Source organism: Rattus rattus, chromosome 15, assembly GCF_011064425.1.
Source record: "Rattus rattus isolate New Zealand chromosome 15, Rrattus_CSIRO_v1, whole genome shotgun sequence".
In the NCBI taxonomy this organism is placed as follows: Eukaryota; Metazoa; Chordata; class Mammalia; order Rodentia; family Muridae; genus Rattus; species Rattus rattus.
The window spans coordinates 6950043-6967465 of record NC_046168.1 but is presented as its reverse complement, the minus strand read 5'-3'; the positions used below and the strand labels follow the sequence as shown (position 1 = coordinate 6967465).

General features: G+C 50.8%; 2 protein-coding genes across 2 annotated transcripts; one reads left to right on the top strand and one right to left on the bottom strand.

Moving 5' to 3' along the window:
- Nucleotides 1-510: 510 nt before the first annotated feature.
- Rell2 (RELT like 2) lies at nt 511-4090 on the top strand. Its single transcript, XM_032885703.1, has 8 exons — nt 511-867; nt 1273-1512; nt 1872-1937; nt 2032-2098; nt 2519-2704; nt 2951-3323; nt 3443-3502; nt 3685-4090. The coding sequence occupies exons 2-7, from the start codon at nt 1329-1331 to the stop codon at nt 3473-3475; spliced, it is 909 nt and encodes a 302-aa protein (XP_032741594.1). The 5' UTR covers nt 511-867; nt 1273-1328; the 3' UTR covers nt 3476-3502; nt 3685-4090.
- Nucleotides 4036-14658, bottom strand: Fchsd1 (FCH and double SH3 domains 1). The gene is made up of 20 exons (XM_032885705.1): nt 14551-14658; nt 14200-14297; nt 13591-13636; nt 13052-13119; nt 12597-12738; nt 12377-12513; nt 12221-12284; nt 11232-11360; nt 10706-10828; nt 10446-10541; nt 9623-9742; nt 9146-9250; nt 8851-9012; nt 7808-7936; nt 7643-7726; nt 7384-7501; nt 7040-7260; nt 6126-6213; nt 4711-4766; nt 4036-4592 (listed from the first exon to the last, which is right to left on the bottom strand). Exons 1-20 carry the CDS (start codon nt 14569-14571, stop codon nt 4527-4529), a joined length of 2073 nt encoding a protein of 690 aa, XP_032741596.1. The 5' UTR covers nt 14572-14658; the 3' UTR covers nt 4036-4526.
- Nucleotides 14659-17423: the final 2765 nt, after the last annotated feature.

Below are 17423 nucleotides of genomic sequence, written 5' to 3'. Positions count from 1 at the left end.
AGGCTAGACTTTGGCCACGCCCCTTTGGGGAGTTCCGCCCCTCATTATGCTGCCCTGGTCCGGTTTCCGAGGCTCGAGACTCGGAACCTGGACGGGGACCCGTGGCATCATTCAGAGAATAAAATAGCCGCTTCTTTCGGGGCGAGGGTCATATCCTCAGTAAACCGAGCCATTCCATCCAGCTGTTACCCTCAAACGGGTCTTGGGGTCGTGATTTCTCTCTAGGAACCTCGGAAGATCTGGCAACACTGCCCTTCTCTGGTGCAGAAAGCCAAATTTCCCCCAGTGAACTAGGAAGATTGCTGGCTTTCCCAGTCGTCTGGGTAATCTGAGGGCAGGACCTGTACTAGACGTGAGGGCTAGACTGGTGGCCAAAGCCTCTCCTGACCTCCCGACCCTCGCTCGACTCGCGCTGCACATTCCCTCCGGGGGGGAGGAGGGGCGGTGCAATCACGCGCACACCTCACTTGCGTTCACACACGCGTAAGGCTCACGCTCTCCGCCCCGCACACCTGCGCTCCGCCCCTTGGTCCCAGGCCCGCAACGCGAGTAGGCATTTGGGAACCCAGGACGGTTTCGGAGGTGCCCCCCATCCCCGCCCCATCCCCTCCATTTCCCTGGCCGGAGTGGTCCGGAGCCTGTCGCGGTTCCCAACTGGCCCACATCATTCCCTCCCCCCGTCTGCCGCGGCACCGGTATCCGCAGCCACCAGCCCGGAGCCGGTGAGGCGGCAAAGGGGGGAGGGGGAAGAAGCAAGGGATGAGCTCCGGGAGGGCGTCGGGGGCCCTGAGCCGGACGAGGACGCCCCTGGAGCCGGGACCCGAGCCGGAGCCGGAGCCGGAGACAGAACCAAACCACCGGTACCGGGTGGGCCAGGTGGTCGGGGTGGGAGGAACCGAAAAAGAAGGGATCCCGGAATGCAAGTGGGGGGGGGTGCATGATGCCTGGCTCAGGCCGGTGTAGAGGAGGTGTAGACACTGACTCAATTGAGATGTCTGGGCTCGCTGCCTAAGAATTTCGCCCCATCTCGTGCTGCAGTGTCCTTGGGAGGGACGGAGGCGTGGAATGAGCTGTAAAAGATAGCGGTCTAGATATCAGAGAAGTGGGACCGGTCGTGGCAGAGGGCCTGCATAGCTGCCATCTGGCCTCCAACATTAGGAGATCTTGGCCGACCAGCACCCTTAGTCCGGACAGCTCCTTGGTTGGGTAGGGGGTGGGGCGGGCCTCCTATTTCGAATCCTAAGATGCCTTCCTACTCTGCCCGGTCCCCAGCTGCAGCCCACTAAACCCAGGAGGCGCCCTGGCCCGCGCTCGCCCCCCAGGGCCTCATGTCGGAACCACAGCCTGGCCTGGAGCCGCCCCAACATGGGCTGTACATGCTCTTCCTGCTTGTGCTGGTCTTCTTCCTCATGGGCCTTGTAGGCTTCATGATCTGCCACGTGCTCAAGAAGAAAGGCTACCGCTGTCGCACATCTAGGGGCTCAGAGCCTGATGATGCCCAGCTCCAGCCCCGTGAGTGAGGAGCCTAGAGCCCTGATTAAGTCTCCCTTACCCTTCTTCCCAAACTTTTTTCTGCCTCCCTGGCCGACAGACCCAGCCCAAATCCTGATGAAGTCCAAAAGATAGCTTATGATGCATTTTTGAGTCTGCATGTAGAGTGGCTCCACCCTGAAACAGAGGCTAGAGAAAGGGGTCCACTCATGGTAGCACCAAGAACCCATTTCTTCTCCTACTTTTTCTGGCCTGATGCATTAAGGCACATAGCTATGTAAAGGGATATGTCTTGAGCTATCGTCCACGAGGCCGTCAGGTCATGATCCCCCAAAGCTGACTCATTTCCCGCTTCCTTGCCAACTTCTTTCATCCTTCAGCTGAAGACGATGACGTGAATGAGGACACAGTAGAGCGGATTGTTCGCTGCATCATCCAAAATGAAGGTAGGTATAGGCAAACAGCTTACTCCTTCCTAAACTGACTTTCTCTTGCCCTGACCTCTACCTCCATTGACTCCCTCTTCTCCCTCTCCATCAGCCAATGCTGAGGCCTTGAAGGAGATGCTAGGGGACAGTGAAGGAGAAGGGACGGTACAGCTCTCCAGGTGAGCTGGAGACAAGGGCCAGCATGACTTAGCTTACCTTGGAGTGCTGTCTCCTCTAATACAGTCTTTCCAAGTACCATGGGAAGTTTGGTAGTGGTAGGGGGGTAAGGTGAACAAGGCTAACTGACCTACAGAAGTTCTGTAGGAATCTTTTATCCTTCAGTGTCTCCCATCTAGACACCATCCAGCCTAGCATACACCTCTGATGTCACTTCCTTTGGTTAAGCATTGGTCTCTTTAGTAAACAGGAAGAACACATGACTATTCGGGGCTTAACAGTGAATTTATTAAAGACAAAGGGATGTTGGAACCTGGGGAAGGTGGGGTTTGTGGAGGTTTAAAGAGCACATTGAAAGAACAGGAGGAACCAGGAAGGAAACTGAAAATATTGTTTCTGCTCCCTTCCCTCCTGTGGACCAGTGTGGATGCCACCTCCAGCCTGCAGGATGGAGCCCCTTCTCATCATCACACAGTACACCTTGGCTCTGCAGCTCCTTGCATCCACTGCAGCCGCAGCAAGAGGCCCCCACTTGTCCGCCAGGGTCGCTCTAAGGAAGGAAAAGGCCGCCCAAGACCTGGAGAGACCACTGTATTCTCAGTGGGCAGGTGGGGATATAGTGGTCCAAGAGAAAAGGTTAAAGTGGGGCCCCGATAATCCTGTCCCCCAAGGTGGGGCCCAGCTCTTTCTTTGAACAACTGGGCGACTACAGCATGGGTCAGGCTGCACAGTGTCCCACAGTCTCAGAAGGCTTCCCTACCCCAGGTCACAGAAACTGCCATCAAACCCAGGGAGGGAGGTTTAGGGAGCCTCTGAGCTGCAGGCCTGAGTTGCAATGTTCTCTTCCCACCCAGATTCCGAGTGACACACATTGAGAAGCGCTATGGTCTTCATGAACACCGTGATGGTTCCCCTACAGACAGAAGCTGGGGCTCTGGTGGAGGGCAGGAACCAGGGGTTAGTCAGGTGGCTGGAGGGCAGCCTAGGACAGGGACAGCTGCCATTGAGAGGCTGCTCCCTGAGCCACCACCCTCCCAGGCCGCAGCCACCCACCCAGTGCAGAATGGGAGACTCAAGGATGCCAGCCTAGTCCCTTGTACACTTGAGGGGACCCCTGGTACCTCTGCAGAACTGAACGTGGGCACTAGAGGGACAGGCCCAAGCCCAGGGCTGCCTAGTCAAGAAGCAAATGGACAGCCAACCAAACTGGACACCTCAGGTCAGCAGGTATGAAGACATGGTCAGGGCTGCGCTGGGCAGTGGTGGACACATCTTACGGTTCCCACTCTGGGCAACACGGATATGATCCACCTCCTGTTCCCACTGAATACCTCCCCTTCTCTCAGGACTCTCTACCACCAGAAGCAGGGGGTATGTGAGGCGAGTCTCCCTGAGCTCGAGATCAGGTAATCTCACCCTCCCACCCTGTGTCTAAACTACTCGAGTCCACCAACTCCCTGAACCCTGGGGGTAAACTATAACTTTAGTATGTGGGGAGTGGGCACAGATGTCCTCCAGGAGTTAAACAAGTGGCTGGAGCACAGAACTTGACTAGGAAGCAACACTCTTTTCCTTTCTTTCTTCCAAGCCTCAGTCTTCACTGTGCTGATGGATTACCAGCAGGCATTGCCAGGGGACAGCCAGCCAGGAAGGCTCTCCCCTCCGCTGGCCAGCTCTGCCCCTCATTCGAGGGACCAGCTCTACTTCCATCTGGAGATGGTCCTGGCTGAGGGACCTCAGGAGGAGCCCCTCGCACTGCCTGGCCCCTCATCTTTTCCCTTTCCCCACCTGCCAACAGGTTGCCTGGCCTGCCTTCCCCAAAACCTCGCTCCACATGCTAGAGCGTGGCAGCTGGGACCAGGCCCTACCCTCGGTGGGCCCCTAAAGCAATAGCACCTAGGCTCCCTGCCGTCTTGGCACAAGAGGCCCAAGCCCTGTCTTGGACTTCATACCCTTTATTCACTGTCAATAAATCCGCTCAGACCATTACAGTTGCTTTGCATCCTGGCTCAGCTCCTTCTGACTTCCAAAGTCTGCTCCTCTCCTGGCCCCAGGCCTACTGACCCTGACATTCAGGGTGGGGTTGACCACAGAGGCCGGGTGAAGACAGAGATGAGCCAGAGCCATGCAAGGCTTTGGGAGATGGGTTCCAGCCCCGAAGATTTTGTGGTGTTTTACCACCTTAGATATGGGGTGATAGCACAAAGTCAAAGGGGGTACTTCCAGAAATGACAGGAGAACAATATGGGGAGGGTATGGGTTCAAATCCCAGAAATGGGAACAGGGTAAATTTCTACCCCCGGAGGTGAGAATGGACATCGGGGAAGACTGCAGCTTTTGCTTATGTCGCTCCAGACCATTGAGGGGGTGGCTTCTGTCAGCATGGAGACAGGGGCAGCAGCATCACCGAAGGGCAGTGACTCCTGGCCTTCAAGTGAGAGGATCGGGATGACCAGGATCTGGGGCTTTGGCTGGTGGGGGAGGTGGTGGACGCATCTGCAGGGGACATGCATAATTAGTGCTCCGGAATCTGTCTTAGGAATAGCCCCGTCCATTACTTCAGCCCAGCAAACAAAATAAGGCCATAGGAATGACCCAAGTCAGGGCACCTTACCGGCCTGAGTCGAGGCACCATCATGTCTAGGGGTCCAGGGCAGTCTATGACTTTGTCTAGAAATAGAAACCAAAAGTCAATTCTCAAGCTTCATTGGGCTCCATACTGCATCTCCAGCACTTAGGGTAGTGATACTTTATAAATACTTGTTGACTTAGCCAAAAGAAAAAAAAAATCACCAGCCTGAGCTATAAAATCCATTAGTCCATCCATTCTCAACAAATACTTAATGCACAATTGCCTTGTACAAAGTACCCAAGAAACGGGGTGGAGTGCAAAGCTCTCCCTCAAAATGCCTATTGAGAATCCCGTAATATCACACACAGACACACAGAGACAGAGAGACAGGGAGACAGAGAGGGAATGCCCAAGTACTAAATTATTCAAGTGCAAAAGGAATGCTAGAAGAGATGGTGGTGGCCCTGGACTCAGGGAGGGTGACTGAGAAGGTGGGCATACTAGAATATCTTAGAAAAGCTGAGTATTTGATGGTGGGAAATAGGGACTGGGTCTGTGGACATAAGTTAGTGGTAGATATGTGTGCCTAGCATGAACACGATCCTAGTTTGATCCCCAGCACCCACAAGAAAATAACCCAATAGATAAGCATCATAATAGATAAGAGGAAACAGTCCCACGATGAGTACTGTATTTCAGAACTGAAGGACACTAAGAGGAAAACACACTTTGGGAGGCTATAAGAATGCAGAGAGAAAAGGTAGCAAACTTCAAAAACACTAATGATCTAAAACAGCCATGTTTACTGTATGCCAGCACAGTGCTGTACACTCTTAACAGATATCTTGGATAACTTTCTTCCTTCTCTACCACGCCTACCAGTGTTTTACCAGCATGTATGTCTACGCACTGCATGCATGCCTGGTGCCCACCATAGTCAGGAGAGGGAGTCAGATCCCGTGGGACTAGAGTTACTGATGACTGTGAGCTGTCATGTGGGTGCCAGGAATCAAACACAGGTCCTCTGCAAGAGCAGCAAGTGCTCTTAACCACTGAGCCATCGCCCTAGGCCCTGATAACAAATAAAGCAATGCCTTTCCCTTCACTTTATAAAGAATGTAAACCAAGCTAGGCTGGTGCCTCATACTTCTAATGCCACCATGTTGGGGAGCCTGGGGCAGAAAGAGCGCTAGTTCAAGGTTAGCCCTAACTCCAAAGACTAAAGAACAACAACACAAAACATAGACCAAGGGCCAGACAAGTTAAGCCTCCCACCTCAAGTCACACAGAAGGTGACATAGGAGCATGGACCTGGCTCTGAATGCAAGCTCTCCTCCCCATCAGTGTGCCATGGGCCTTACTGCAAGTACACGAGGGCACACGGGCAGGGGAAGGGAGAGTCTAGGCCTCTTCCTGAGCACTCCTATGCTCCCCAGGTTCTGCCTTTGTCTACTCACCGGAAGGCAGAGCAGGTGCAGGGGATCCGTCCAAGGCACAGGTGGGTGCAGGAGGGGAGAAGCTGGGAGGAGAAGGGGATGGCAGCGTCTGGAGGCAGGGTAGGCAAACAGTCATGTCTGGTCTGTGGGAGGGCTTACAATATTTCTTCTCGCCACTCTCAGTTTCCCTCCCATTTCTTCTCAATACCAAAAGCAGCCAAATGAGGGTTATAACTGGTGCATATTTCAACAGCCAATATGTACTGAATAGTTATTATGTGTCAAGTATTCTGCTAACATTGCACATACACAGATCTATTCAACCTTCACCACCACCCTGGGAGCTACAGTAGAAGTGAGATTCAGTTTGAGTCATCCGTCAGAATCACATCACTTAGTGGCAGAGTACTGACTAGAACTGGGGTGTTCTGACTCCCCTATACAATCCCTGCGGTGTCATGACAAGGCAACTGAGATGGCTCAGTGGTTAAGAGCACTGGCTGCTCTTCCAGAGGTCCTGAATTCAATTCCCAGCACCCACATGGCAGCTCACAATATAATGGGGTCCAATGTCCTCTTCTTGTGTGCCAAGGAGCTAAGGAATGTGCCTCTATGATCTCTAGTCATGACAGAGAGCCTGCTAAAACAGCTACTGTTTTTATTTTACTTGTGCAGAAGGCAGCTCAGAGAAAAGTAACTACCCAAGCTCATACTATAACAATTTGCACCAGGGCCTATCTGGCCCTAAAGTTCCCAGACTCCTATGAAGGGTGCCTTAGTTTCTCTTTTCTCTTCCCAGTCAAAGCATACAGAGAAGCCTAAGCCACCATCGGACGCAAACCTGGGGAGGAAACGGCTTTACTATCAATAGGAAGCATGCTGAGGTGAAAGGTCAACCCAGAAGTACTGGGAACAGAGAGAAAATGAGGCTTCACCTGTTCAGGGTCAGAGAGTTCAGGTGGCCCCGGGGGGCCAAGCAGTTCCTCTACCAGGAGAGATGGGAAGACTCCAACATGCCCCCCAAATTCTCCCCTCCAGAAGCCATCGTCCACTCCATCTTGAGCCCTGGGCAACAGGCGGATGAGTGCCCCTTCAGGAAAACTTAACTCCTCTTCACTCTGTCCTATGTAGCTGTACAGAGCACGTGCCAAGAATGCTACAGGAGCCCAGAAGAGAGGATGCGGTCAGGCAGTGGGTTGCGGTGCCTAGGGCCATGACACCCAAGCCACCCAGTAACCTGTGTACCCATGGTCTCCGGATCCACACTGCCTTGTCTCACCTGTGGGCTCTGCTCCTGAGGGATTGTCGCTGCCGTGGCTGCTCTCAGGAAGGGAGAGATCCGGGAAGTTGAGATATCGTTCAGGAACAAAGCCTGCTTCACCATGCTGGTTCCGAGCCTGCTCACGCAGCAGTGTGAACAGGTGTCAGGGTGTCAGGCTTGCTCGGCAGTCCACAACCTTGGCTCTTCTTTACCCAAGTGTCTGGCACTGCCACACGCGAGTCTTCCCACTGCCCCCAAGCCAGGGTCCCATACTCACCTTAACCCATTCATCAGCATCTCCTTCCTCTATGACCTCCAGCCACTCACCCTCTGTGATAGTCAGCTCATCCTCACGTCCTGCCTGAGCCCCACAAGGAAGGATTCAAGATTTGTCCCCTCCCCACCCCTGTGGCCCATCTGAAGTTTCCACACCCATTCATACCTGATAGCCAAACACGACATGGGCAGGGCAGGGCAGGGGTCTGGTGGCCAGGGCTGGTGGGGCAGGTTCCTCAAAGAGCTCCCCAGCCTCCTCACATTCGTCGAAGTCAGAAAGCTCAGCATCCTCAGCCTGGAGCGGGATAGAGGACAGATACCATGTCAAGTACTGCATGGATCTCCCATACCCTTTCCTAACTCTAAAGAACACTGGGAATCCTCCTTCAAGACAGCCCCCTTAACCAATGATGGTGTACCATAACCCAAACCATCATGGGACAAGATGACACCAAATAACAGCAATTACAACCAGGTGCTGAACACGAAGCGTGTTTTATATATGTTATATATATTATACATACTATATAGTATATATTATACATATTATATACTATATACTACATAACTTCATTTAAGCTTTGCATAACCCAGCACTGTTTTGTATAACTATATTAACCTCACTTTACTTTTGAAGAAACTGAGGCTCACAAAGGTTAAGTCATTTTCCAAGGCCACATGCTGGCACTCAATTAACTTCTAGTCTGCTCCTAGAACCATGGTTCTTTTTTTTTTTTTTTTAATTAATTTATTTATTTGTTTGTTTATTTAATGAATGAATGTATATGGGTATACTGTAGCTGTCTTCAGACACACCAGACATTGGATCCCATTACAGATGGTTGTGAGCCACCATGTGGTTGCTGGGAATTGAACTCAGGTCCTCTGGAAGAGCAGTCAGTGCTCTTAACCACTGAGCCATCTCTCCAGCCCAGAACCATGGTTCTTTTTTTTTTTTTTTTTTTTTTTTTTTTTTCAGAGCTGGGGACCGAACCCAGGGCCTTGCGCTTGCTAGGCAAGCTCTACCACTGAGCTAAATCCCCAACCCCAGAACCATGGTTCTTAATCACCATTTTATAAGTTTATTGAGGACTGTCCATGCTAGAAACTATTATTTAGGTACTGTGATTCCCATTTTAGAGGCTCTGCCTTCTGACAAGGAATTTTAGCTTCCCAGATGTGCATGGTTAGGGAGAAGGAGGAGCTCACTGTGGGAGAGAGGTCCCTCTGGGACAGTCGAGCTTCACTAAGTCGTCGCTCCTGTTCCACTTCATCCTGGGCTTGGGTCATGGCTGGCTTCAGCCACCGCTGCACATCGAGGCCAGCCTCCTGTAGCAGGGCCAGCCGGGCGGCCCCTTTCACTTGGCTCACCTGGTATGAGGCAAAAGAGAGTAGTCTATCCCGGCTAGCTGCTTCCCTCTTTTCTCTACCACAGTGAGGAGGGTTGGGTTGCCCAAGGAGGCAGGATTTCTATGGTCCTTACTTAGCATAGGCTGTAGCTCACCTGTGCCCGTCGGATGTTCTCCCTCACTTCCTGTATCCGCTGTTCTACGCCTGGAGCTTCTCGCTCTGGAGCCTGCTGACGCCTCAGCTCCAGTCGCTGCAGGACCTGGTGAGGATGGCAAAGGTGGGTGGAGATATTGTGGGCCACAGCTCACTCTGAGCCTGGTTCTTCACTAGTTGCATCACTGGTGTTGGGTCATCTCTCTTCCCTATGAGGTAGGTATTATTATTGGCTCCAGTTTAGCCATGAGGAAATCAAAGTCCAGAGAGATGAAGTCATTCCTTACCCAGGGTTAGAGAACTCACAAGGAACAGGAGAGAATACAAACCCCAGTCTGTCTGGTGCCAAAGGCTGTGCTTGTAACTACTGCATCATACCATTGTGTTAAAATTCCTTTCCCTCCCTTCCAGTCTGCATTAATGGTCCACATCTCTCAGCTTTTCTTACCCACCCCCAGTACCTGGACTCCCACCTCACCCGATGCCCATGATGCTGGATCTTGTAGTCCCGGGCAGCCCTGCTTGTCCAGCGCTGAACCTCTCTCTCCAAGCCACTCTCTTCAGCCATGCCTCCCGCTCCCCGTTCCAGGGCACGCACCTGAAGGAGACAAGGAATGCTCGAGGGAAAAACCCAGGTCTGTCCTTCTCACCAACCCTTCTCCCTCCTCATCTTTTTCTTTTCTTTTCTTTTTTCCCCAGAGCTGGGGACCGAACCCAAGGCCTCCTCATCTTTTTTTTTTTTTTTTTGGTTCTTTTTTTTTTTCCAGCTGGGGACCGAACCCAGGGCCTTGCGCTTCCCTAGGCAAGCGCTCTACCACTGAGCTAAATCCCCAACCCTTCATCTTTTTTTAAAATCTTTTTCAGACTTATTTTATTATTTTGTGTTTATACATGTTTTGCCTGCATGTACGTCTGCGCACCACATGCACACCGGTGCCCGAGGTAGTGGTGAGCCTCAAGTGAATGTTGGGAATTAAGCCCAGGTCCTTTGCAAGGACAAGCGTTCCTAACCACTAAGCCAACTCCCCAGCCCCTTCCTTCTTCATCTTGACCTCCAGTGTCAGGGACAAAGAAGATGAAGTAAATGCCTTTGTCTTTGTCTTTGTATGTGCTCATGTAGACACAGGCTTCCATCTGAGGTGTGTTTGTGTTCAGATGGGAGAGAGTGAATGGCATTCTAAAACCCCTGTCTAAGGCTGCACAGTCACCAAATCAATACTGGGACAGGAACGATGAGACAAGGGGTCTAAAGCTGACTTACGCTTAGCCTTGGCCTGTGTCCACAAGCAGGGTGCTCTCACCTGATCAGCCCCTGCTGGCTGGAACTGCTGAGGTGGAGTTGGAGAAAAGACTCCAGGCCCCTGAAGAAACAGCTTCACATCTTGTTCCCAGTTTACCTAGGGTGGGATAAACGTGTGTGCACTCACTTGCTGCCCACCCAACCCTGTCCCCAGTTCTTCTTGGAAGAAAAGAAGTTAGAACTGCGTGTCCGGGGTTGGGGAGGTGGCTGGGATGGGGGCTTGAAGACAACAACATAAAGCATCTGGAGGGGAGCCCTCACCTGAGAAGCTGCCTTCCCCCCATGGCGGGCATGCTCCAGGATCATCTCTGCGGCTTCCAGCTCGGTGTGTCCCAACAAAGTCAGGGGGTCCCTCAAGTACTCGGACAGCTCACTTACCAGGACCTGCAGAGAACAGACCCCAAGGGACCTTAGTGCAATGGTTACATCCAACCTTCTTCCAGGCTTCTAGTGCAGAGAGTCATCCATTTATGGATGGGGCTCGGACATGAGGGATAGGGAGGAAACAGGGGATAAGATATTACTGCTTCTAATCATCGTCTGTCATGCTTAAACCACTTCAGAGTGTATGTCTCTCCATTTCCTTTGAACCTCATTAGTGTTATGATGTGGGCAAACTGGGGTTAACTCTGATGAGGAGTGTGGAGGCAAACAGGCCTCAAGAAGCAGAACCAGAACCCACATATGCATCCTCTATTCACTCTGAGCACTAGCACTGGGTAGAAGGAGGAACCAGGGATGGTGTCTGCATTCACCAAAGGCAGGAGTAGTCTGGGTTAGAACTGGCCTTGAGCAGTGCTGGCAATTCCTCTTGGTAGTAATGGGCAAGGTGAGCATTGGTGGCCACCAAATTTAGCAGGTACTCGTTGCGGGCTGCTCTCAGCTGCTGGGAATACTGGGCTGACTGGGCGGACAGCTAAGGAATGGAAGGAAGAGTCAACAGGGAGTCCTGAACTCTTGGAGGCCTTCCAAGGCCAACCTCTACCCCAGAACCAGAATGGATCTCACATCATTGCCTGGCCCTACACTAAAACTTCCATGTACAATGCCAGCTTAAAAACCCTCTTGTGGCTTCTGCACATATATACAAATGCAAACTGTGCCTTACCATAGTTCACCAGCTCTTACACGAGCTGATCTTTTTAAGTGCAGGTCTCTTGCTTATAGTGGTGTGGCCACACTGGCCTTTCTCTCAGACCTTTGAACCAAAGTGACTCTCTCCTCAGCTTCTGCATTGAACATCCCCTTTCCTTAGGACGTTCTTCCCAAAGATCTTGGGTTGGCTGTTCTCTCCCTAACACTCGGGCCACCTGCTCAGTGAGGACTCCCTTCTCACTTGAGCCAACTGTCACAGAACTTTTATTTATATCATTTGATTTTTTTGCATATTCTCATCTCACCTGGGCTGTGAGGGTGGAATTCCTGTTCCAGGGGTGGAACACTGCCTAGCATGCAGAGGTATATAAAAGCACATATAAAGGAACAACAAAGGGGTTGGGGATTTAGTTCAGGCTCTGGGTTCGGACCTCAGCTCCAAAAAAAAAAAAAAAAAAAATAGGAAAAGGAACAACAACAAGATGGTATTGTTTCCACTGTTCACATGAAGAAAATGGTGCTCAGAGAAACCAAGGAGCTATATTACCGAGTACATACTACATACCTGGTAATGAACCACTTGGAAATTTGCAAGCTAGGTTCAACCTAATCTCTTACTTCTATGCCACTAGACCCGAAACCACTAGACTACCTATTATTTATGCCTTTATCCCCCCAAACCTTGGTGCTCAGTTTCTGGAGGCTGGTCCGAGAGTGGAAGATCCCATGGTCATTTCGGTTCAGCCTGTGCAGGGAAAAAAAAATAGTCAAGAGTCAGATACAGCCTTGATACACTGATCCCACCCCATAGTCCTCGCGGCACATCTTGGAGCCCACCTGGCCTGGACATCGGCTGCCTTCTCCTGTGCCAAGGCCCACACTCGCTCTCGCTGCCCATAGAGCTTCCGGCTTCGGCTCAGCTCCCGGACGGACTGTAGCACCTCAGCCTGTGCTTGCTGGAGGCTCTCTGTCCCCTAAAGGCAGATACAGAGACTCCTGACCCAAACCTCGTCTAATCTGAGCTGTTAGTTCCTTTGCCCCATTTCCTAGGACATACCTTTCTAAGCACCTGCTCCTTGGCACTCCTCCCGGTACCCCCTGCTAGGTCACGATATCGGTCAGACGCCTGAAGTCGGGTTTGGCCTCCAGCCACAGTGGCATCCAGAAGGCAGCGCCAGGCACCAAACACTGTCCTAGCCCTCCCCAGAGAAGGTTTATGTTGAAAAGAGAAACACTCCACCATTTCATAAGACCCCACCCCAGTCCCAATCCCACAAGAGACAGAGAGCCCCCCCATATCTAGGAGCCCAGCAATCGATCAGCCCATTAACTCAGCCACAGGATCACTCATGCCCTCCACCCCCACCCACCGTGTCCTTGCTGGGTCAGCTCCTCTACGGCTGCTGTGTCAGCTCTACCTTCAGCTCACGTGCCTTCCCCTGCTCACTAGGTCCTTGTCCCCACAGATCACAGGGGCTGAATTCCCATCACCTCCAACTCTGTGCAGCTCACCTGCTGTCTATCTCCCCACTTCGCTGCCCTTCTCTCTTCAAGAATGGCCCGGCCAGCTTCTGGAGTGCCTGATGAGAAAACCATGACACGGGCAGATCTTTTATGAAGACTCACCCCGACTGGGGGAGAATTTGGATCCAGGGTCTATAATACCGTCCTTTGGATGTATAACACATACATTTCCTAAATGCCTTAACGTTTATTAATCATTTAGTCCTTAGAACCTTATGTGGAGTTTGGGCATCATCATCATCATCATTCCCATTTTACAGAGAAAAAATTGAGGCCAAAAAATATTGAGTAACTTGTCCAAGATCACACATCTAAGCAAGTAATAGAGCAGGGATTTGACATAAATCTGGCTGATTCTAGATATGTTCTTTTTTAATTTTTTTAAGGAAATCACTTTATTCTAACTCAAAAATAAAAACATCACAGTTAGGTATTTGTTCTGGACACAAGGGGGGTGGGGCTGCTGCCCATGTAAAAATGTAAAAGAGGCTAGAACAAGAGGGAAGGTCCGGAGAGGAGTCCCATACCTGGCCATACTCCCGTTCAATGGCTGCCCTCTGCTTGCTGTAGGATCTGTGAAGATTGGAAGTAGAGGGGGATGTTACTGTTTGTCACTGTTTTCCCACACTCAGGTCTCTCCTCAGCTTGAGCAGGAGGAAGAAGGAACCAGCCCAGAGTGTGACCATCCAGAGGGAGTGGGTCTGAGAGGCAAGAGTCCTTGAGATCACCTCTGGAAGCTGCAACACAGGTCAGCCTCATCTTATTGCTCAGAGCCCCAGCAGGATCCTCCCACCCCTGGAGGACCATCTGTGGGCCTGAGGGTGAGAGGACTGTTAATACCTGGCTGGGCACTTCCAACAGGTCTAGGTGTGGAAAAAGGAGGGGGGTTATGCCCTAAGCTTGATTGTGGAGGTGGAGAGACTGGCATAAGGTCAAGTAATTAGAGGAAGGGGTTCTGTTTATGTATATAGCCCCCTTATCTGAACAGGCATGGCCTAACTAAGGTGAGGGTCATGAATGGGTAGGCCAGAAAGCTCATCCAGACAACGCCCAACCCTGACAGCTGTATACGGAGGAAAGAGTGACGCTCACTCCTTGTAAGATGGAGTACGTGGAGGTGAGGGGTCTAGGGCTACCTGATGTCTTCCAGTAGATCCGCCTCCCTCTGTTGTCGGGTCTGAAGGATACTCAGCTGCTCCAAAAAGCGAAGTTTCACCTCCTGGGCTGGCTTCACCTGTAGGATTAAGAAAGAGAGGTGAGGATTCCCGCCTGGTAGCCCAATCCGGCGGCGTGGGGACCTACAAAACACCTCACAGGGAGCGGTGAGGGGGCGGGGCCCGAGAGAGGATGGGATTTTTCCTCGGTTTCTTCTGTGTTAGACTTTGACCTCCTTGCCACTCCCTATGGCCCACCCTGAGTCGAGTGCCCGCGGGCTCCCTCCGCTCCCCCAGACCTCCAGAAAATCCCCTTTTCTGGGCAAATCTCACTTTTCGGGGCGGCGGCTGCATCGCGATTCCACCAAAGGCTGCCAGACACTCTACTCCGGAACTCGAGGAGGCCCCGCCCACGACGAGGCCCCGCCCCAGAGTTGGGCCGCTCCGCCCACGCTCGTCAAGCTGCGCGCCAGGCGCGGAAGAACACAAGGGCAGCAGAGGAACTGAACCTGCTATTCCCTGCTACAAGTACCCCGGAAAGGTCCGGGCCGCCGGTCGGACGCAGCGTGCGCCTGGCGGTCGGAAGATCCTCGAGCTTCTGAGTCAAGACGCCTGGGTTCTATTTCTAGTATACCCACTGATTCAACCTGTAATTACTTCTGGTCATTCATTTACATATGCTTATCACCAGTCCCTACACTAAGTCAGAAGACAGGGAAACTGAGTCACCGAACACCTGAACGAAAATGCCTCTAACAAAGGGAGGCACCTTTCCCTAATCCCCGCCGAACTGGAAATGCTAGCATGACAGAGGTAAGAAATAGCCCCGGCGCCCGCAGAAATGAGTCCAAAAGAAAAGACAGGTACATCCTGGGCTCCAGTGACCATTTCAGTGAAGGGGTGTGTGACCTGGAAAGCTCTTGTCATCATTTTGGATCTTCTCCCAGTTTACCGATTTGAGAGAGAGAGAGAGAGAGAGAGAGACAGAGAGAGAGAGACAGAGAGAGAGAGAGAGAGAGAGAGAGAGAGAGAGAGAGAGAGAGAGAGAGAGTGTGTGTGTGTGTGTGTGTGTGTGTGTGTGTGTGTGTCTGTGCGCCAGGCTAGCCTGAAAATTCTACCAGCACTGGAATTACAGATGCCGGCACTACACGTCCAGCTTTTTTATGGGTCTTAGAAATTTGAACTCACGCCTTCACACTTATGTACCAAGTACCTTTACCCACTGAACCGTCTTCCTAGCCCCTCAGTGGGCACTTTATTTTACTCTACAACCCCTTCATCAGTAAGAGATACAGTCTCTATTTCAGAATGAGAGAGAGAACATTCTAGTGACCCATTTCCCTCAAATTCCAAGACCATCAGCCTTCTCTAAGACCATCATTATGGATTTTCAAGGCTAACATTCAGCCTCCTCGCTTCCAGCTTTCTCCCTTTTTCCCACAACCCGCAGTTTCTGCAGTGACCAGTGATTGAAAAGAGTTAAGACGGCAGACTTAAAATGTAATTTTAATTTTAGTGTAATTTAAAATGTAATTTTAAGACAACATGCTTAAAATGTAATTGCTTCCAAGGAAAACCCAAATACCTGAAACCCAAGTAGAATATAGGCTACAAGGATATGAAGACTGGGCCCCTACAAAAAGCACTCTCCTCTGTTCTTTTATTATTATTATTATTATTATTATTATTATTTTAAATTATTATATGCATATGAGTCCACTGTAGCTGTCTTCAGACACAACAGTAGAAGGTTTCAGATCAGAGATGGTTTGGAGCCACCATGTGGTTGCTGGGAATTGAACTCCGGTCCTCTGGAAGAGGTGGCAGTGCTCTTAACCACTGAGCCATCTCTAGCCCCTCTCCTCCTGTTCTTGAGAAGGTTCCACACTGTCACCCTCAGCCCCCTGAAGAGTTCCCCAAGACTGATCTCAACAAAGTCCAAACTGGGATCTGTGATTTTGCTACTGCAAGGAATTTCAAAACAGGCTGTTAGAATGAGGCAGAGTTGGAAATTTTATTAAAGATAATTTAATATAGGTTAGAGCACAAGAGCATAAAGAAAATTCGATCAGAAGAAAGTAAGACACAGCCAAGTAAGGGAGTTATAGAATGGGCTTCCCAAGGGAGCATAGGGGAAAATATGTTTGTACCCAGGTGTATATGGGGCTCCTCAAAGGAAAGAAAGCAATTGAGTGTCTTAGCACTAGCAATGTCTGTTCTTTGGTGGTTCTCAGATTGCTGAGGGGTTTTTTGTTTATTTGTTTGCTTTTTTGTTTGTTTGTTTGTTTGTTTTAAGCACGTTTTCTTTGTGTAGCTTTGGCTGTCCTGGAACTTAGTCTGTAGACCAGGCTGGCCTCAAACCCACAGAGATGGCCTGCCTCTGCCTCCCCAGTGCTGGAATTAAAGGTAAGTGCTACAACCAACAGGCTTCAGTTTACATCTTACAGCCATTGCATTGCGGAAAACATTTTCCTTCTGTCTCTTTCGATAAAAGAAATACGATTGGTAACTCAGGAGATTCAAAAGCCAGTAGAGTTACACAAGGTATTTATTGCATATTCTATCCTTGTCATGGGATTTCTAGTTAAGTTCCAAAAAACTGCAGATTTATGGCTGAGAAGGAAAGGCCGGAAGCAGTTAACTGTGAGGCTAGCAAAGGCTTGAGCCAGAAGCTGTAATGAGAGGCTTCTCTCTGCCTCCTATGTCCTCAGAGTTTTCCCTATTGTTTTTTGTTTTGTTTTTAATATTTTGTGGGGAACAGGATTTCACTATGTGGCCTTGGCTGGCCTGGAACTTAACTCTGTAGATCAGGCTGACTTTGAACTCGAAGATCCCCTTGCCTCTGCTCTTGAGTGTGGGGATTAAATGTGTGGATCACCATTCTCAGCCTTTGCCTATCTTTCTGCCTTGCCTCTCCTACTTCCCACTCCTTGTCCCAGCTACTTCTATCCACCCACAGGGCCAAGACCTTTGCCACTACACAGCTTTAGTGCCTGCTGCCTGCCCTGTCCTGCCCCTGCCCTCTCCTGCTCCAAGTACTCCCCTTATCAGCTCCTTGCCATTGCTTCTGCTCCTCAAAGGCTTCTACTCCATCCACCTAGTGTAAAGGGCACATCCACATTAGCTCAAGCTGTCGCTGAGTTTAGTTTCTTTGAAGCACTTTGAACTGGCCTCTGATTGATGTGTGTATTTAGTTTCCTTTCTGT

Bases quoted from the DNA above. Each gene is read 5' to 3' on its own strand.
- Rell2 (XM_032885703.1), top strand. From the start codon at position 1,329: ATGTCGGAACCACAGCCTGGCCTGGAGCCGCCCCAACATGGGCTGTAC. The intron at 1,513-1,871 runs GTGAGTGAGGAG...TTCATCCTTCAG, and splicing joins TGATGCCCAGCTCCAGCCCC to CTGAAGACGATGACGTGAAT. The intron at 2,705-2,950 runs GTGGGGATATAG...CTTCCCACCCAG, and splicing joins ACTGTATTCTCAGTGGGCAG to ATTCCGAGTGACACACATTG.
- Fchsd1 (XM_032885705.1), bottom strand. From the start codon at position 14,571: ATGCAGCCGCCGCCCCGAAAA. The intron at 13,637-14,199 runs GTAGCCCTAGAC...CAATCTTCACAG, and splicing joins GATCTACTGGAAGACATCAG to ATCCTACAGCAAGCAGAGGG. The intron at 6,214-7,039 runs GTGAAGCCTCAT...CCCTGCCTCCAG, and splicing joins AACTCTCTGACCCTGAACAG to ACGCTGCCATCCCCTTCTCC.